Source organism: Glandiceps talaboti, chromosome 13 (genome assembly GCF_964340395.1).
Source record: "Glandiceps talaboti chromosome 13, keGlaTala1.1, whole genome shotgun sequence".
Taxonomy (NCBI): Eukaryota; Metazoa; Hemichordata; class Enteropneusta; family Spengelidae; genus Glandiceps; species Glandiceps talaboti.
This window is the reverse complement of record NC_135561.1, coordinates 10862335-10884039: the sequence shown is the minus strand read 5'-3', so window position 1 is coordinate 10884039 and position 21705 is coordinate 10862335. Positions and strand designations below refer to the sequence as shown.

Here is a 21705-nt window from a genome sequence, read left to right as displayed (position 1 = left end):
ATGGTACTGGAGTACAAGGTCTGTATGTTCTCTCATTCTGGACCTTTGATATGCAGAGTACATGATGGCAGTCTTGTATCACCTATAGTAAGGCTATAACATACAGAGACAGGGAAAAGAGATTGTCTATGGTATGTATGGGAGGTGGGGGGGGGGGAGGCTGTGACTATATAGCTAGAGAATATTCCTACTTACAAGTTTCCGCAAATACACAGTAGCAAACTACTTACCCCTTTCAAGACACCACAATGATGGACACCCAATTTTTCAACATATGAAAACAGTATATGATTCTACAGTGTGAATCCCTGAATACAAAATAAATACACACTCCATTTCATAATTTATTGACTAACTAAATGTATTTCCTCACATTGAAAATGCTAAATCATTTCACGTTATTATAATTCCAACAACACTTTAGACGCATAGGTTAGGTTTTATGCGTCTACCCCCCCCCCCCCCACACACACACACACACTCCACTTTTTTTTTCTGATAAGCAACCAATCAACCTCTTATTTTCCAGGTATTGCATTAATGAAAGCTGCTAATAGGTCTTCTGATTAGGAACAAAATGAAGATTACTTCTCATATGTTTGTTTATATTACTCCATCTTGGATAGTTACCAACTAGACATCAGTTTAACAACACAGCTGACATATACCCTAAACTCCATGATTTACATGATGCTACTATACATATAGCAACATTATCACAAGTAAAAATCAACCACAGTTTCAAAGAAGATTGTGCAATACTTCCAAGACACAGGTGTAAAATTAATGTGTTGTGTTTTATCTGACTATGATACTCCTTAATTGGTGATATACCCATCGTCCTATTTGTTCAAAATTTCTGTTCTGTCATCAATGCCACTTTTTGTAAAATAACAGAACTGCAGTCATTTCAGATTTCTGCATACAAAAACATATGTAGCTATATTACAATGTGTTAGTTGAACAACAATAGTCTGTAGCAACAGCATCCAAGCGAAAGCATAGAAATTACCTAGGGGTATATGTAGTATGTACAGCATCTGTTTATTTTCAACAATAATATTTTTAACTGAAAAGCTGTCTACTAACCTCACTTTTTTGCCCATCTGTGTTTTCCACACGCACACACTCTGTTTTGCTGTGATAGCACAGGTTATAGGCAAGAGATTGTATATGTCAGCCAGCACCAAGGTCCACAGTAAATATGAGATGACTGGCGCTGTGTCGTTCTTTTGTGTTGCTAAGTTAAACAAAGATCTGACAATGGTAGTCACGGCAATGTCTACAGAATTGATGGAAACCACCTGTTGAATTTAGGAAATAACTTTGTAGTTGTAGTCAAGATGTGGAAAGGAGTGGCTTTCTAATGACTAATTTATGTGTGTGCACTTTGAGGTATTTTGTTACCATGTACTTCTCCATACAAAAATGAATTCAAATTTTCTGTAAATTTTGTAAATATACACTGTACAATGTATGATAAAAACGATGTTCTTCACAGGCCTTTATGTAATAGTGGGGGGGGGGGGATCCTATGATTTATAAGGGTTTTCCCCATACCTTTAGAGTAGTAAACCATGTGAGTGGAGGTGTAAATCGTAACGATACTATATAGGGACTAGACTATGGCTGAATCTGTGACGCTAAACTCCGTGCTTAATATTCACAAATAAGAACACATACCCTTAAAGCCCATGATTCAATCCCTACTTCACACATTAGTGTTATTTTATCAGTTGCAAGCAATAACGATTACATAGGACCATTCTTGTGTTCTGGACCAACTTTTTCTTTAGCACACCTAGATGACCGTATTTCACTCCTAAATTGTAAATTGGCATCATCACAATGTCAGTTAGTAGACAGGCTAAAGCTATAAAGAGAACTTGTTATCAGGTTTTAAAGAGCTTACATTTAAGTGTAGTAAATCTACCAACATTGATTTTACATTTCTTGCCAGTTTCCACCCAGACAAATCTTAAGATATGATAAAATGAACAGAGCAAAACTATATTCTTATGTTAATTAAATTGTATTGTTTTAAAGAAATCCTAGCCTGGAACTGTGGATCCTGTTGAAACTAATTAGAGTGACCCAGTTTTTAAAATGTTTCTTGGTACTCATGGCAACTATGGTCGGTCGGTTGAATTTTTTTTATAAAAAGTAAAAAACATTTTAAAAATCATCTTCTTCATATTTCTCTGCCTTTCCTTTTCTTCCTCTCTATCTTCATTTTATTGGATTTCTGGTACTAAGCCCTTTCTCAGCTTCTCTACACAATTGACATGTTCTCAGCCCCCCCCCCCCCCCTCCTCCTATTTGAATAACTTCCATCATGAAAGAAATGCTCAGTTCACTGATGGATAAGTGACATCGTGGTTGTCATGACTGTAGATGACATCAACAGTCCAAGCAATTGCTTATTCTTGCCAGAGAGGGTGCTGTTTCACAAATATTAAGAGTGGGCAAAAATAAAAATATTTTTTTATTTTGATATCAGAGCTGAAAATGTGGGTTGGTAGGTAATGAGAAACAGAAAAAAACGTAGTATCATTGCAATGATACTATGTTTTTTATTCATAAAACAACTTTAGTATGTTTCCTTTCTTGAAAAGATAATGTGAAACAACATATACCAAGTCTTTTGCTAACAAACTTACACAACATTGTGTGAAATGTTTCAATTTGTTATTGTGTGCACAATAACAAACATTTTAGACACTTTCTAGCTTTTTGCAATTTATTGAGTTATAAACATGGACTTGGTATATCTTGTTTCACATTGTTGGGTTTTTTTTCAAGTAGGAAAACATAGTAAAGTTGTTTTATGAGTAAAAAATCCAAAATAAATACAACAGGTATTACCCAGTCAAAAAGAGTTTTCACTGCTTGTCACAATCGTTTATTATAGCATTCATATCAAGTATAAATGTATACTGTTTTACTGTTACATTTTTTTTTAAATCATAAGCCCACTATATGGTATCTCTTAATGTAATCAATCTGTAAACAATGTTACCAGAAAAAGCAGAAGCTAGTCATAAAATGACTAGAGAGTAAACATAGTCACAAGAGTCACAAGATGTCTTGGTTTCACTTAGAGCAATAGATACTCACAGTTGTGACACTTGACATTAAGAGACACCACACACTGGGCTGATAATTAAAGTGAAATGTAACAGTATACTTTCATACTTGATATGGATGCTATAAGTATAAACCAATGTGACAGGCAGTGCAAACAGTTTACAGCAACAATATCAAAGGGTCGCCGAAAGCGTATCATATACATTTTACGTTCCCTAAGAATGATTTAGATAGATGAGAAACATGCTTCCCACAGACCACTCAATACAAATATAAACAATATCATCCTACCCCAACTAATAGCAGACACACATAAAATGTCCTTGGAACAAAGAAGCTATTCAATATCGATGTCATCACATTGCATTCCCAGATTTTGACACATGAAACTAGCAAGAATTTAGTCTGCTTGCATGGTTCCCCATGGTGACGTGTGTACACATACAGTGACTGCTTGTCAGCAGGAGTGTGGTGTTGTTTATATTTGTAATGACTGGTCTGTGGGAAGCCTGTTTCTTATCTCTCTAAATTGTTCTTAGGGAACATAAAATATGTATGATACACACAGCCGAAAGACCCTTCAATTTTTTTCTGCTGTAGTTTACTGTTACTAGTTGTACCAATTTCCATCCATATGGCCACGTTAAAGGGTTCAGTTGAACTTCAGTCTCATTGGCAGTCAGTGTCATATTAATTTTGATTTATTCTTTTATTAACAATATTTATTTCTGATTTATTGCAGCATAAAGGAGGTGTACACAGCTGATACACCATGACAGGAAATTTATTAGAGATTATAAGTAGAGCATGATGGATTGTTGCTAATTTACATAATTTGTACTGAGGGGTTGTGAAATTATCATATGTCACCATGTGTGCTGCCAGGAATCTATGATGTGGCAATTTAGTGTAAATTAGTTTTCCAAGTGACATTTGACAGGCAACATTATGTCAAATTCAGACTCTGCATACCGACAAACTCTCAACCAATTCAAGGGTTGGGCGAACAAGCACTCGCAACTCGGAAATGAATCTGTTATCGGAGATTTGTCAGAAAATCTACAACCTGATGCATTGCTTCAACACGGCTACAAAAACCCAACAATTGGACAACTGACGTTGTTTTTTCTTTGGGTGACTGCTATTATATTGTGGGGATTTCGTTTGCTTCAGAAGAAAAACGGGAATTCGCACGAAGATGAAACGGGCGACGTGGAAGCTCAAAGTAACGGCCCCATCACGCTGAACAGTAATGGTTCGGAACCAAAACCTGAAATCTCTGACAGCCAAAAAGAAAAAGCTCTCGATGAGAAAGTATTGGAGAAGATTGCAACCACAATTGATCACGCCGAAAAGGATATCATAGACTTGAACAAAAACGATAATGAAAAAGATTCAACTCAGTCTAAAGACAAAGCTACCGAAAAGCCAAATAATACAATCAAAAAATGTGACGATGAAAACAAAGGAGAGAAGACTTTCACCAAATTTAAACCACCGCCAAGTTTTGATAATTTTCTTTACTATGTGATCATATTTGGTGGCTTTATGATCTATTTCTACCTTTGTGATTATCAACATATTTTCAAAGCCGGAGAGCGAATTTATTCCCGAGATTTGTTTGTCTTCCTGGTATTAATCCTCTTCCTTGTGACTGCTGGCTTCACCCTCAGGACAACACCGGATAGATTGATTAACAGGTAAGGGTTTGGGATATTTTTGATTTCTGAACATCTTAACGAGACTCACACAGGCAAAATGTAGTGGTAGAAATAATAACTATGGCTTGTACCCGAATAAGCAAAATGAAGTTTTAAAACAAAATATTCCAAAATAAGCGAAAATAAGTCTGTTAGCGGAAATTTTTCGGGTTTACAGTAAACAGAAAGGGAAACATAGAAAATACACAATGGATTGTAATTCTTATGTATGCCAGCTTGTTAAACATCATGGCACTTCTCTTTCCATACTTTACACAAACACAATAAGCAACGTAGGTTTGACGGTTCAATTAGCCACCACAACATTTTTTCTTTGTAGTGCATATCAATTTTGTTTGATCCTCAAACTTCTCACTTTTTTGGGGTGTTCACAGAGATCAAACTGAAGAATGGCGTGGTTGGATGCAAGTTATGTTTGTATGGTATCATTACTTTGCTGCCAAGGAAACCTATAATTATATTCGTATCTTCATTGCTTGTTACGTGTGGATGACTGGTTTTGGTAAGTTAATTGACAAAAACAAAAATGTGACAATGTTATGTCGGTAGTGTCTGCTGCTTATTAAAGTCTCCTGTGGATGAGAATAGGGTAATTTGACACAATAATATAAGGGACGTTCACACAATGTCACACAAGCTGAACAAGTGAACTTCATTCGTTGGGGTTGGGGTGGGGGGGGGGGGGTCTGGTGTAAATGCGATTACTGAACTTCATTTTCGCACTACTAACCAAGTTTTGAAATGCCTTCAATGATAAAAGCTTCTGTATTTACTACTGAGATGTTGATAACAAGATGAAAATTTACTTCGAATGTGAGATACAGTATACAGTGCTGGGTTTCCAGTCGTATTTTGATGTGTTACCATCATCCCAGTAAACAGGTTCATAAGGCTGTTTATCATCATATTTTTACATTACATCAATCGTAGTGATGTGACCGCTACAATTTTCATAATGGTTTACATCATATGTAAACGTTTGATGTCGCACTTGTGAATGTTCGTTTAGGACTGGGGGAGGGGGTGGTGGGGGGAGGTTGTCCTAAACGAACGATGTTTGCTTATTGAGCTTGTGCGACATTGTGCGATCATCCCTAAGGCCATCTCCGCTATTATACTGTATAGCAGTTACAACCTTATTGCACTGACACAAAGAATTTATTTTGGAGCTTTTTTATTCAATTCCCAGCATGAAAAAATGATATAAAATATCACTTGCAATTGACTGAACTCAAACATGGTAATAAGATATAACACATAAACAATCTGATGATGGAATTTTTTATACGTATCAAAATATGACGAGGAATCAAAACAACGCAATCAACTGTTCTAACAATGCCAGAATACAATTGTAGCTTTAATTGAAATTTTATGCAAGTATTTTCACTTGAGTGAAAGGTTTAAATTTACTCAGCTTCAACCACTTTATTAATATCAAAATGAAAAAAAAATCAGAGTATTGAATAAAAATGAAATGATAGTTTGATTAATACTTTTGGCAAGAATATGAGTTAATAAAATCAAAATGAAAAAAATAAGCCGGGATTGTTGAATAAAAAATTGAAAGCATGGAGCATATGGGCATGTTTATAACTTGAAGGTATTTTGTACATTATTACAGGTACGTATTGTGTGCTGGGGATCACACTGGTCATGTTATAGTATGAGATTAGTGTGCAACAGCTTTTATCAGATTATCTTACACGATATTCATTCATTTTTACTATTGTGTTCAGATTGTATTCAATGTGAGTATTTTGGTGTCGCGGAGACTAGAAAGCGATTACATGTGTTTTTTATGGCATACACAAACCAGGTTGAATGCATTCAAACAAAAAGTATGGATTGATACCCTGGTTACTCTACATCATGACAACTTGCATCTACATCGTTTGTTCTGTTGGTGCTCAAAAAATGAGTCAAAACATTTCAAATTTCCATTAGACCAAATAAAAAAAAAAAAGTGTGTTTTTAATAACCCGACTGACCCTAGTTTAAGCCCCCACCCCACCCCCGACCCTAAACATATTTTTGTTTTGCATGCAAACAGGTATAAAATGATAACAATTTATTTCTATTTCAAGTACACCTTCATGCCTTTGCCTCATCTGTGGACACTTTTTAACAAATCATATTCCAGAGAGAAACCAGGTCGTCAACGCGAGACTGTCGCTAATTTTTGTGCCCAGCAGGTCTTTTTAGACTATACTATGACCCTATTTGCATTGTTGAGAGGCTTGCTTTACATTGTAGTAATAAAAAGATATTGATGCCATATGTTGTTTGTTGAGATTTACTGAAAAAATGGCAATATACAATTACAATAGTATAACTATAAATTTAGACTATATGATACATCATATCAAGCACTGACTGGCTTGCTCCTTAGCCATTGTATGAGGGCGCCCCACCTGACCAACCGCTATGAGTTGTTCCTGAATTATGATCATTTGACACATGTGCATACATTGATAGGAAATTAAGTCACCAGCTGTGAAAATGTTAAATAACATAAAGATTATACCACAAATCTCCATTGTGATATATCTCTATAAAAATTAAAGCTCCTGAGTCTCTCTTGTCCGTACGTATTGTGCAGGATTTTTATGTCAGCTGTCTAGAATATTATAACCAAAAAATGACAAATGTGATGACAATTGTTTCATAAATTTCACTACTTTTCCTAAATATTTTGACATAAGATTGTAAATAAAGGAGATTTCTATAATTCAAGTCTAAAATATAGTTGAGATGTGCTAAAAAGTGATGGAAAAACTATAAATTTTGTTAATTTTGACAGAAAAGTGACGCAGTTTTTGCACCAATTGATAAACAAGTATTTTTTGTATGATTCCAGTCTAAAATTAAGTTGAGGTGTGACAAATATTACAGAAAAACAGATAATTTTGATGGGAAAGGAACACAATTTTTATCAGTTGATTAATATTCTATTCTAATATTCATTATTCTAGCACAGTTATTTGGTTGTACAGGCCAATCAGATCTCTCCATTCCCATAATGGTATAATATAATGTATGTATGGCTACGTATGACTACAGAAAATCAAAAAAACAAAATTGTTGGCAAATGCTACGATTAGCAATAATTGTACTTTGTTATAAAGCCTGTAGTTCTGCTTTCTATGTCAAAGAAATTTGTAACCAGTTTCTCAATTCATTGCAGGTAATTTTTCTTTCTTTTGGATTAGAAAGGACTTCACAGTATGGAGAATGATTAAGATGTTATGGCGTCTCAACTTTCTTGTCATCATAGTGTGCATCGTGACCGACAACCAGTACATGTTGTATTATATATGCGCCATGCATACGTACTGGTTCTTCACCGTCTACGCATTCATGCGCATCCTGAACTCGTGGAACACCGACCCCAAAAAGATGTTAGCCAAATTTGCAGCGTACTTCATCATCAATTTAATCATCTTTGACATTCCAGGTGTTGGAAATATTGTGTTTTGGCCATTTATGTTCGTTTTGTCGTATCAGGGATCGTCACATGAGTGGCTTTTCCGTGCAGGCCTTGACCACTACGCGACATTCATCGGTATGCTGTGTGCATACAATTATCCAAAGTACGAAAAACTGATGAAATGGCTCGAAAGGAAAGAAGACCCAAATCACTTTAAACTTGGACTTGTTATCAAGTTCATCATCGGAATCATTATCTGTATTGCCGTCATCACCTGGCATGAGACTATAATGTGCAAAGATAAATATTCCTACAATCGCATCCATCCCTATACTTCCTTCATTCCTATTCTTGCTTTCCTATATTTCCGGAACCTCTTTCCAGTATTTCGATCCCATTATCTTAATTTATTTGTTTGGTTGGGTAAGATAACACTGGAGACATATATATCACAACTACATGTTTATATGCAGTCTGGTGCTAAAGAATTAATTGTCTATATTCCGGGCTACCCTTTATTGAATTTCGCCTTGGCAACGGCGATTTATTTATTTATTGCATATTGGTTGTTTAATATTACCTCTGAATTCAGTGCTTATCTACTACCTCAAGATATGAAGAAAATAGGATTACATGTTACCATAGCAATAGTTTTATGTAGTATTTATGCAATATTTGGTCTTCTCCTGAAAACAGCTAAGATTGTTTGATGATAGGTATATGATTTTGTAAAAAAACTGGAAAAAAGAAATAAAAGGATTTTTGGTGATGGATTGGGATTGATAGTGTACACAGCTGTAAGTATTTACAGATATTTCAAATAATAAAGTTCCCTGATGTCGATGTCAGGGATACAAATTAGCACAAATTGGGTCGTCTATCCCCTTTCTTTCAGGTCAGGCCATTCCCTTAGCAGTTAGACAATTGGAATTAAACTCTCTCTTTCTCTTACTCTCTCTGTCTCTGTCTCTGTCTCTCTCTCTCTCTCTCTCTCTCTCTCTCTCTCTCTCTCTCTCTCTCTCTCGCTCTCTCGATCATGTTATTACCAATCAACAGGTGGTTGCTTCAACCACTATCAACCGAAGTGCCAGGATGTGTGACCTATGGGGTCAAGATATCCATGCCAATCAATAGGTGGTTGCTTTAATCACTATCAACAACTACCAGTGTTTGACCTCTGAGGTCACTGTGTCATTGATTGTCAGGTGATTTCTGTAGTCTTGAACATAATACAGAGATTAGACTGTCGACAGTCGTTCGTGTCTTTTTTTGCTATGCTTCATTGAAAACAAAGTCGTCGCCTCGCTCCATAGCACTGAATACTAATGCGTACTGATAGGAACTGCGATTGCGGAAGATTGCCGAAGGCACGAGCTTGTGCCTCAGGCACTCGCTGATCAGTACACGGTTATAGTATTGCTCTGGAGTGGAGCGAGGCGACGACTTAAGTTTTAGATAAAACGTAGCAAAAAGGCATGAACGACTATTGACAGTCTTTACAAAGATATACGATATCTAAGTTTGATATTTCGAACTCTATTACATAATATTCTTTAAAGTTTCCTTTATTCAACAAAAGTAAATATGAGTTATGCAAGTGGTTGCTATGATAACAGAAACACAGTCCATCATTCATAGATAATGGTAGGCTTAATGTACTATGCACCACAAAAAAAAATTCTTTAAATGTTTGATGTGACTTTGTACAAGGAGAGACAACCCATTCTCAGCCAAAATCAAGAATGGATATAGGCAAAAAAAATAAAAAAATAATTGTTTCTGGTCAGCGTGTACATCGCTTAAATACCCCCGTGTCGGTCTTTTTTTTTCGTGTTTGCAGTCCATGCAGTCAGCAGATCTGTTGGGAAACACAAAAATAACCCTCCCTATCTTCAGTGAAGACAACTGCAGAGCCAATCATGAACAAGTAAATGACATCTGCCCCACATACACACTTCAGTCTGAAGTACTAAATAGAAAGAACAGTAACTGCCATAAATAGTACATTGAGTGACAGGTTTGTTGAGACTAAAAAAAAAAAGCATGTCGTCGCACCATTTTAGATAAACTGTCCTGACCAGAAACAATTCTTTATTTTTCTTGGCCTTGTCATACACATTTTTTTAAGAGGTCAGTCAACATTTAATCCATTTTGGAATCCAATATGGCTACTGAATATTGTATATGTGTGTGTATATATATATATATATCATTATGTATGTATGTATATATTGTATATTTCATTGAAATCAAAATAGTGAACATCTGAATTTTAATTTATTACATTATATTATAAATATGACAAGATAAGAACAAGCCTCAATATGGCAGAATTTGAAGAGATGTCATATTTTTTATTTTTTTTTGGGGGGGGGGAAAGTATGTCCCGAAAATGCACTCTATTTTAATTTATGTACTATTGAGGGAAAGTAATGGTGATTTTGAGTCAATGTAGTAATTAAAATTTGGGGTACATTGGAACCAGTGACATAGAAGGGTAACATAGCTCAATGAACAAAATCCTGTGTTTTCTGTTCTAATGTGTACATCTTTGCTTACACTTTGCATAATAATATCAATATAATTGTATCATGCGTGTACGAACCAGGTTCAACAAAAAATATGGAATATATACTCTATATTCTATGCCACAACAACACACGTCTATGTCACGACAAAACATGTCTATTACATGTGTACTAGGCCATAGATCTGGGTGGGGACTAGGCTTGTAATTCACTCACAACACATATATACACTTTTTTAAAACATGCCTATAGCACTACTAAATGTCAGTTGAGTTCTGCTAATAAACACAATATACACTTTATTTCTATGAATTCACAATTTTTCTTTATTTTCCCCATTTTTTGGTGTACATGTATGTGTACGTGTTAACTTAAGAATTCACCACATTGCACGTCATACAAAAACAAAGACTTGCCCTCTTGGAGGAGAAATAAGTTACACTGCTTGGTACAAATGAATTTAGTTACCATGGAAACAAAAAGTAAAAGCATAGTCAGCTGGGAAGAAATCTGACGCAGTAAAGATACTAATAAAAGCAAAGTTGTCAACACAAATTGCATAATAAATCACAAACTGGTAATTTATAGAACGTCTTTATACTTCATTTTTTATGTAGGAAAGTAGTTGACATGCCACGGAGCTTGATTACACACCTCCCCTTTCCCCCACCCCCCTCAGTTTTGTCAGAGCCATGAGAAACTCTAAGAACTGTAAAAAATTATATATCTCGGGACAGTCACCAGGTTGTAAATTATTACTCTGGTCGTTTAGCCTTTGTTTAATCCTTGTCTCAATAGGGAGGCGTCATTGAGTTTTATTGACAGAGTTCCATAAACTTGCAGTGTTCTGTTTTGGGACTTCCAATGTTTACACTATGTTGATCACAGGGTGATTAGAATTGCACAACACAGGAACTGCTATCACCCACTCGTGTAATCTACCACATTGAAGAACAATAGATTTTAGTTTGTGTCTATCTTAGTTAACTGAAGGCTGGATTACCAGAGTGGTATATGGTAATACATCCATTGAGTATATACATACACAAAGTAGTAATGTCATGCAAATTTATTAACATTTACATAACAATGGGTCTATTATTCAAATAGCTTGGCCTCTACCATTATTAGATATGAGGATTCATATCAAATGGAATGGTCAACGGTTACCAGGAGCCTCTATCGGGTAATGAACGATTGTTGTTTGCATGTCGCTGAAGCATATATATGGCCAATGTGATGCTTGAGGAGGCACGATGGGAGGGGAGGCCCAGGGGAAGGGGTGGTGAGGGGAGTTAAAATTCAAAGTCATACATTTAAGAATAATCTTCCTTTGATCAGTGCCTGTTTATATACTGTGAATGTATTTATTTTGGCAGACAAATTTGCAAGGAAATACAATTTATCAAAATTATGCTCCTCTTCATTTTTTGCTGATAAACAACTTTTGATAGTCACATCACTTTTGTCAGTTGATAAAATGACTCAAACTATTGTAAAGAAGTCAACCTTTGTCTAGGTAGGTACTTACCAGGGAAGTTATTCCATTTTCACACTGATGTATTTCAGAATAGTGTCAAGCTAAAATAAGTTCAGAACCAAAATACATAAATTCACAATGTTTTTACTCGTATCTGTATTCTTATTCATGTTTACATGAAGTGAACACTTTGCTTGGCTGGAAGCAACTGTATATATATATACTCTCTGATAAGACATGAAAGTTTGTATATCTCTGCGAGTCCTCTCATATTGGGGAGTTGTGGGGGGGGGGGGGGGCAAAGAAATATTGATGCATCACCAGATATTGTCATACTACCACGGACATCAAGCTATCGACAAACTATTCAAGATACACACAAACCAACACAATGGTTGTAGCATGTGGTATATTACACAAGTTGATGATAGGAGTGTAACGTGGTTCTAATCCTCCTGTATAATCAAGATAGTGTAAACACTGATTAGGGTTGTATGCAAGACCACTTGAGAAATACTTGCTATCAGAAATGCCACAATCATGCGAGTGTAATGACATCAACTTTAATTGCTGGCAATAACATGTTGCAATAACAGTTTTAGTTTGTAGCTATGTAAGCAAACCAATAGTTGACTTCCCGCACCATCAATAGCAATGCATCGTGATGGATTATGCTTACACGAAAACCTGTACTTCACCAGGACTTTTAGGAAATAATACGTATCCTTGAGATAAGTGCCTTTGATGGCAGCATCAGATATCAAATACATACATAACAGTGTTGTGATAAGAGATAGCCAAAAAATAAAATAAGCATCAGATTGCTTTACTGTCATACATTGTGAATGTTCGTGATCAACAGAGACAATGTCTGGACTAGATATTGAAGGTTAGCGCCCTCTAGTGTTAATAGCAGTGTATTGATGACATCACATTGCCTCAGTAGACCATGTAGCATAACAGTTTATGTCAAAGTTACATTTAAAAATGTTCCTATCTTTAAAGTCTTCAAAACATTTCTGGAAATAGTTGAAAATTTTTTATGAGTGGAATCTTTCTTGCCATCTTTGGGAAACTTTTTTTCTCCCTCTCAACCATGTATATCGTGGGTTAGGTCAGATTGAATTTGAAGATGTTTCCATAACATTCAGTCATACATTTTAAAAAGGCAGTTTGCACAAGTAGACCATTTACTGAATTCCCTATAAGAATGTCAAATGGAATGACAATGTGAGACATTGGACTCCATATGGACATGTTATGTCTATACAACACCCTATCCCATTGGGTTCATACAGACAAATTCAACCGAGATTGCCTTTACTGACCTATCACTAAACTCCTTACAAGCTTGCTCCAATGTTATCCATATTGGTCAATCACTTGGTTTCTTATGAGCATGTGCAGTAGCAGGCACCCATTTTGGCCAATCACTAGCATTGTTATGGGCATACTCAATACATGTTACAGAAATTGATCAATCACAGGATACCTTATGAGCATGCTCAGTAGAGGTTATCCCTTTTGGCCAATTACTGAGGACTTTATGGGCATGCTATTACACTAATACATGTTTATGGCTGATGATGACGTGCTGTCTTTTGTTGGAAAAAACTAAATGATTTCTGATCACCTTACTGCTTGTAATAATCTAACTAAATGTTAGTTACATCTTTAATCAATATTTCCAGTTTAAAAATATCGGATTTCTTAACTTGATATTTCATAATTGGTCACAATTATTAAGTACTCTCTTGATTCGTAATAATAATGATGATAACAAATATCACATTCTTGTCATTTTGTTCCTCTCATCTACATATCTCCACCCCTATCTTTACAACAACACTTGGTATGACCCAATGACTTGTATAATAGTACGACCAGTCCATTTGCACAGATAGGGATGAACTGGTTTCAAACAAATCCAAAGGTCTTTGTCTTGATGGCAGTCATTAGCTTAGCTTTCAAAATACTCTTCATAGAATACAGTGGGATATAGAGGCGTGAAATACAGGTGTTTGCTGTAGGTAGATGGTCATCATCAGGGGGTCGCACAGTTATAGTTGGCATTGGCTGGAACCCTTCCTCACTGGCTGGGACATTAGGGCTCGATGTCCAGAAATATACCTGTGAAATGATCACAAGAATTTATGACAACCTGCCCAAGAGCTCTTAGAATTGACCTGACATAATATTTAGATTTTTTTGAGCTGCATACATACAGATGTATTACAGGATGTTTGCACAAAATGTGGTCGAATACTCCTTACAGGTAAGTTCATATGATTCTGAGAGAAGAGGAAACATTATGGCGCCTAAGTACACACTCTCAACACACAATTCATGCAAAATTGTTATCAAAACAGCTACATAAGAGATGCCATATATCTACAACTGTGGAATGAATAGCGTTGACTTTGCTCCAATGAAGTGAGCCAAGAAAGACTTCACGCAAAGATACAACTGTGGAATGAATAGCGTTGACTTTGCTCCAATGAAGTGAGCTAAGAAAGACTTCACGCAAAGATACAACTATGGAATAAATAGTGTTAACTTTCTATGAAGTAAGCAAAGGAAAGACTTCATACAAAAACATTCAAAGTCAATGCTATCCATACTATCATTGCATCTAACATCATATATATTTCCATGGCAACAATCAAATCTAAAACTCACCAAATCCTGCCTTTCCTGGTTGTTCATCTTCTCAACTATTGACCAGAACCAACGTTTAAACTTCTGTAATTTCTCAGATGTATCGCCTACAATCAAGACAAATAGATTTTCATTAGATACACGAGTTAAAACGGACAAGCATTTCAGTTTTTTCAGCATTGAGCTTGGGATTATAGCATCTGATTGTGTCCATTATTGATCCCCATGTGATTCCCAAGACAGATAGGGTCACCATTTTATGATATTTAAAATGACATAAACTTGTAGACATTTTATAGTTACAGAATATTCAAATGAACCTAATCTAATATTTCCATATTACAACACTAGAGGGTGCACATCTCAATCTCTGCAGTAAACGAGAAGGCTTGATCAGGAAGATTGTGGAACAGCAGACAAACGATGGATATACATTTGTATCACAGCTAGGGAGTTAGGGTTAGGTCGGCCATAGGAACAGTTAGACTCCCTAGCTCTGAACTGATTTTCTTGTCTTTTTTTAAATATGCAAATGTATGTATCATATCAAGTTTTAAAAGTTCACATGAACACTTACCACTTTCATCATTGAATGAAGTATAACTTATCAACTGTTGCAGGTTCACCTGTCCAACTCCATTGACTAACAGTCTAAAGTCCTCCGCCGTTAGTCCATCTAGCGCACTCCTTGGCAGTACATCATACACCCCACTACGAATTGCCTACACATCCAAGACAACATTCGGTTATCATAAGTACATTTGTACAAGTGACTTATTGCATCAGTGTGTAGATACTGTTGTCATTTGTATTGCAAGACAATACCAAACAACGTTATGGAATACATATATAGGCAAATGAGCATACAATCATAAACTACCGACATCAGACCGTGGACGAACAGAACCAGGGAAAGTAATAACATTTGGCACCGCATGTTTGAACAGCAGAAACTTGTATTACACACCATCATTTGATAAGAACAGTTTATGGCCTCTTTATGTGTACATGAAATGCCAGGGAAATGGAAATTTGTTTGTGAATGTGAACTACTATGAAAAGTGGCCGTAAAACTCGTCTAGTGACTCGCAGTGACAAAGACCCCTTGGTCACTCATATTCTTCGTGGATGAATGAAGAAAAATATGGGTGAACAACATCTGATTGCACTTGCGCTTGCATTGCATGTACGCTCTTCTGCACTTTTATGTGCTAAACTCCTGAAAATACCACAAAGACAACTGCAAAGCACTGGTACAAATACTTTTTGAGTACATCACTCTTGCACTCATGCATCATAAGACTGTCAGACATTACAAACCAACCTACCTGTATTGGTTTCTCAGCAACCTTTAACATTCTGTACTCTGCATATTTCCTGACATAGTCAAACACATTACTGGCATTAACCTGTACGTATGCACCTCCTGGTATCAAGTCCATCGTACCACCACCTTCCTCTTTACACAGCTCTACAGTAAAATTCATATCTAGGGCTGTGAACATAGGTTCTGGGTTTGACCCCTTCTGAGCACCATACATGAGTTGCCGTAAACTCTCATACGTTACTGGGTCAAAGAATGCTAAGTCATGCCAGGCGACCTGTAATACAATCATTGTATTCATTAACGTATAGTCTGTATCAAATCTGCAGTTAATTAAAAGGTTTGAAAACTGCTCTCTTTTTTTTCAGGTACAAAAAGTAGAGTAAAAGGATAATTATCAACTCACCTTCTTGCCTAGAATCTCTTTTATTACATGTCTGTTTAGTTGCAAGGGACATAATTCATTTTGTAACAAACACAAGCCAAGTATTCTAAAACAACAAGAACACATAATAAAAGTTAGTAACAAACAATAATTATATTGTAAGTATTACAATATAAGTGTACAATGTGCTGTAAAATTATTAACCCTGGCACAGACCAGTAATGGCACAACCGCCAGTCATACTTTTATAAACCAATTTCCTACACTGTTCAAGGCATTATACAATTATTAACCCTTGCACAGACCAGTAATGGCACAACAACTTGTCATACATTTACAAACCATTTTCCTACACTGTGTTCAAAGCATTATACATTATCATCCCTGGCACAGACCAATAATAGCACAAGTCCTTTATACATCAACTCCCTGGGAGAGAATACAATCCATTTTAGCCTCTGTAAGTACATAGGATTGAAACATTCACATTGCAACCCCTATCCCATCAGGTCCCTAATTCATACAGCTGGGTTAACGAGGGCGCAATCATGGTTCAGATCTTACCTAAACACTACTAATAGCTATTAAGACAGAAATACCAGATGAATCGGTAAGTTGCAGATTTTTGAACAACTAACTTACCTTCCTATATTCCTAAATGCGTTTATTCTTTCCGTGGAATTTTTACCCGGTCTTGGTGAATAAAACCCTCTCTTTCCAGGTTGATGGAACAAAGGAGCATTGTCATCCGATTCTTCCTCCTCCTCTCCGTCACCCTCAGTCTTCTTGGGTTTCTCATTATTGCGGTCTAAGGAGAAGATGTCGATGTCTAGAACATCGGCTGCACTCACATCCCTGTAATACAAAAGTAATGATTGTGGCATTATTATGATATAATCAGAGAATATGTTGATATCTAGAACATAGTGCTTGGCATCCTATAATTGTTAATTTTGCATTTGAAGGAGTCGGAATATCCACAAAAAATATCACATTCCATGAGCAAAATACCCAAGTAAACCTATTTTGCAGTAAAACTGAAGTGTCATTCAACAAGTCTTCTTATCTAGTCTAACTGCTAGACCCTTTGGCTAACCTGCCTACTTTAAAAGCTCCTAAAGGTCGCCACTGAGGGCGCTATCCCAATAGAGGTACTTATCACCTTTATACTGCAACCTCAAAGCACAGATCCAAGGTCTTCCTACAAGACTACTCCTAATCACACTACATACATATATCATCTTACCTTCCATGAGATAGAATGATATCAACAGCTTCATCTACTTTGGCTCGAAGAGACTCTTCGCTGGCAAGTAGGAACAAGAGCTGGGCTGGTGGTAGCTCTAACAGCATTCCTGTTATCTTACTGGCTAGAGACTACAATACAAATATAGTCAAAACAAAATTAGTCTATATTTCAAGTCATAAAACTCTTATTTGTTTTGGTTGTGATATCTCACTGCTTGCCATAATTCATTGGAGAGTGTGACTACTACAAGATACCATATTCAAGTTTAAATATTATCAAGCCTAGGTTTGGCAAAGTGAGGGCTAAAATTTTCGTTATGCCCACTGATCCTATAGCAATGCATGAGGCAGTGAATCAAATGGGTGTGACATAACTCTGTGTGTTCTGAAAAGAGCAGTACAGTAATGGTTTTAGTGGTACGCTGATGTGTGTATGCTAATGTAAAGCTGAAAAGTTTACACTATGTAACAGAGACAGATGTGTAGTGGTACATTAGTGGTATTCTAGACTAGTGTATAGGTAGTGGAGAAGGCGACGTAATGACTAAATCTTAGTAAATGTACCTTCACCACTCACTGTGTTATTAGATACATTGAGGGAGAAATTTCTGTATGTATAGTATCTGCTAGACTGTAAGATCGGTTGGCCGATGTTTGAGGGCGCCCCGTCATGGCGTACATTACAGACTAAGGATCTGCCTACCAGCCAATAGAGAAATTATTGTATTACAACTGCATAGTTTTCTTAAGACTTACAGGCTGTAATGCTTGTACTTTTGGAAATAGCCTTTCACCAAATGACTGCTTCTGAGGTGACAACGGTTCATAGTCTTCATTTGGACGATCTGAGCTATGCATACTATAGAATGGCCTTGCATCGTAGGACAACTGACGAGCTTCTCGATTGAGACGACGACCACGCCGATCAGCTTGACGTTGGAGTCGTTCACGTTCTCTCTCTCTATTCCTCAGTCTTTGTATCAGACCTATTAGAGAAAGTCATTGATATCATTATTAATTCTAGTCTTCTTTACAGCACATTTCAAGTTACTGTTCATTGGCTGTTTGATACAACCATGCAGAAACAAATAAGAAACTGCATATTCTACACTAAGACAGCAAGCTCACAATTTCACGCTATTCTTTGTCTATTATGAAATAAAATACTTAAGCATACTGCTACTAAACACAGACATGCAGGTGCCAATGTTTTGACATCTGCATTTGATGTCTGCATACTTACACTTTAGTTCATTTCATCTAAAGTAGACAAAAAGTCACAAACAACTGTATTCATTCAATGCTTAAGTGTAGCATATGCAGTTTCTTATTAGTTTCGGCATGGTTGTATCAAACAGAGCCAATGAATTGTACCTTGACACAGGCTGTATTATCTGGGTCTTACAATATCTGGGTTACATTTGTGTTCCAAATCAGGTAACTGGATTAAGGTGTAACGACTTTAGAACTTAATATTTATTCACAGTGCCAAGATTAAACATACATATTGCAATACCCCTCATATCTCAAATAGGTAGTTTTCTTGAGATGATTTTCATCATACCATTATGACTAAACTTTCTGTATAGCCATCCTTTCCAAGTTTTGGGTACTTTTCTCAACATGATTAACACTACACTAAGAGTACTCACTTACTATATTGCAGTCCTTTCCCAGACCCCTGTGATTGTTTAGTTTGGGTACTTTTCTAAACATGATTTACACTACACCAAAAGTACACACTTACTATATTGCAGTCCTTTCCCAGTACCCTGTACATCATCCAAGTTGGGTAGTTTTTCTGGTGACATAAAGGCCTCAGCTATGGCAGTATAAAAACTACGCGCCACACCGCTGCCCTCACCAGGTTCGTCCTTGAAGGTGACTTTGACTCGGTGTACAGCCATGGGTTGCATAGCTGTACTACGTCTACCAAAGTGAGCATTCAGCTGACGAAGTGTCTGTTGCATCAATGGATTCCTCTCCCTTTCAACCTGATAAAACATTTACAAAAAAAAAACATTGTGAAAATTATCACTCAAGTGAGCATTCAGCTGACTAAGTCAATGGATTCCTCTCTCTTTCAACCTGATGAAACATACTGGGTTGATAATTAAAGTATTTGAAACAGTAGTAGATTCTAACCTGATAACACATGTGATGGGATGGGATAATATTGTGTTCTTGCAGTGAGTGAACCTATACTCAAAAAGTTGCCACTATAATTTTTCTTTAAACCCTGACTGTTCATCAACTTCATGTTACAAAGCGAAAGCAGTACATGTGTATCTACTAACCTCACGTGATAAATCTCTCTATCTACTGACCTCAAGTGATAAATCTCTCTATCTACTGACCTCAAGTGATAAATCTCTCTATCTACTGACCTCAAGTGATAAATCTCTCGTTTGATTGTTTCTCAGCTTCTCCATTTCTCTTCTAAACTTGGCTTCCTTAACTTCGAATCCACCAAGTTCACTCAGTATGGATCCTGGTTCAGCACCAACATCATCCAGAAAGACCCTACCAAACAGTTCCAGACATAAACGCCATCTTCCTAGTAAAGTGTCTGAGGAGACCATTGGACTCATTAAGCCTTGCCTGCAAAACAATTATCAATGTAAAATATCAAATATACAGGAATGTATATGGTACCATAATTATGATTTCACCTAATAATCAGGGTACTCCCCAGACCTTTATAGAGTACTGGGTTCCACCCTATGATTTCACCTAACAGTCAGGGTTCTCACTGGGCCTATAGAGTACTGGGTTCCACCCTATGATTTCACCTAATAATCAGGGTTCTCACTGGGACTATAGAGTACTGGGTTCCACCCTATGATTTCATCTAATAATCAGGGTTCTCACTGGGACTATAGAGTACTGGGTTCCACCCTATGATTTCACCTAACAGTCAGGGTTCTCACTGGGACTATAGAGTACTGGGTTCCACCCTATGATTTCACCTAACAGTCAGGGTTCTCACTGGGACTATAGAGTACTGGGTTCCACCCTATGATTTCACCTAATAATCAGGGTTCTCACTGGGACTATAGAGTACTGGGTTCCACCCTATGATTTCACCTAACAGTCAGGGTTCTCACTGGGACTATAGAGTACTGGGTTCCACCCTATGATTTCACCTAATAATCAGGGTTCTCACTGGGACTATAGAGTACTGGGTTCCACCCTATGATTTCATCTAATAATCAGGGTTCTCACTGGGACTATAGAGTACTGGGTTCCACCCTATGATTTCACCTAATAATCAGGGTTCTCACTGGGACTATAGAGTACTGGGTTCCACCCTATGATTTCACCTAACAGTCAGGGTTCTCACTGGGACTATAGAGTACTGGGTTCCACCCTATGATTTCACCTAATAATCAGGGTTCTCACTGGGACTATAGAGTACTGGGTTCCACCCTATGATTTCACCTAATAATCAGGGTTCTCACTGGCCCTATAGAGTACTTGGTTCCACCCTATGATTTCACCTAACAGTCAGGGTTCACACTGGGCCTATAGAGTACTGGGTTCCATCCTATGATTTCACCTAACAGTCAGGGTTCTCACTGGGACTATAGATTACTGGGTTCCATCCTATGATTTCACCTAACAGTCAGAGTTTTATAGAGTAGTGGGTTTCATCATATGATTTTACCTCATAATCAAGGTTCTCTCCACTCCCATATAGAGTAGTGGGTTCCACACTATGGTTTTATGATTTCACTAAAATAAAGATTCATGTCTTATTAAAAGAAGAGGGATCAACTCTCCAATTTCTTGACAATGATAGAAACAGATTAAAACCATAAGGCATACATTTTATGTAAATTGT

The 21705-nt window shown here is 36.7% G+C and overlaps 2 protein-coding genes across 2 annotated transcripts in view; one reads left to right on the top strand and one right to left on the bottom strand.

Annotated features, from left to right (window-relative positions):
* Positions 1 to 4620: 4620 nt before the first annotated feature.
* On the top strand, positions 4621 to 9010 carry LOC144445108 (uncharacterized). The gene is made up of 3 exons (XM_078134664.1): positions 4621 to 4787; positions 5183 to 5310; positions 7996 to 9010. Exons 1-3 carry the CDS (start codon positions 4636 to 4638, stop codon positions 8946 to 8948), a joined length of 1233 nt encoding a protein of 410 aa, XP_077990790.1. The 5' UTR covers positions 4621 to 4635; the 3' UTR covers positions 8949 to 9010.
* A 2074-nt stretch (positions 9011 to 11084) lies between these two features.
* Positions 11085 to 21705, bottom strand: part of LOC144444227 (E3 ubiquitin-protein ligase UBR5-like) — a 43218-nt gene continuing 32597 nt past the window's right edge. Inside the window, exons 39-48 of the mRNA XM_078133642.1 lie at positions 20249 to 20462; positions 19609 to 19855; positions 18618 to 18847; positions 17860 to 17990; positions 17256 to 17468; positions 16635 to 16719; positions 16233 to 16505; positions 15482 to 15626; positions 14926 to 15011; positions 11085 to 14376 (exon numbers count right to left, since the gene is read on the bottom strand). Of these exons, the coding sequence (XP_077989768.1) occupies positions 14164 to 14376; positions 14926 to 15011; positions 15482 to 15626; positions 16233 to 16505; positions 16635 to 16719; positions 17256 to 17468; positions 17860 to 17990; positions 18618 to 18847; positions 19609 to 19855; positions 20249 to 20462 (1837 nt within the window). The 3' untranslated portion in view covers positions 11085 to 14163. The remainder of the gene's footprint in view (positions 14377 to 14925; positions 15012 to 15481; positions 15627 to 16232; positions 16506 to 16634; positions 16720 to 17255; positions 17469 to 17859; positions 17991 to 18617; positions 18848 to 19608; positions 19856 to 20248; positions 20463 to 21705) is intronic.

Bases quoted from the DNA above. Each gene is read 5' to 3' on its own strand.
- LOC144445108 (XM_078134664.1), top strand. From the start codon at position 4,636: ATGATCTATTTCTACCTTTGTGATTATCAACATATTTTCAAAGCCGGA. The intron at 4,788-5,182 runs GTAAGGGTTTGG...GGGTGTTCACAG, and splicing joins CCGGATAGATTGATTAACAG to AGATCAAACTGAAGAATGGC. The intron at 5,311-7,995 runs GTAAGTTAATTG...AATTCATTGCAG, and splicing joins CGTGTGGATGACTGGTTTTG to GTAATTTTTCTTTCTTTTGG.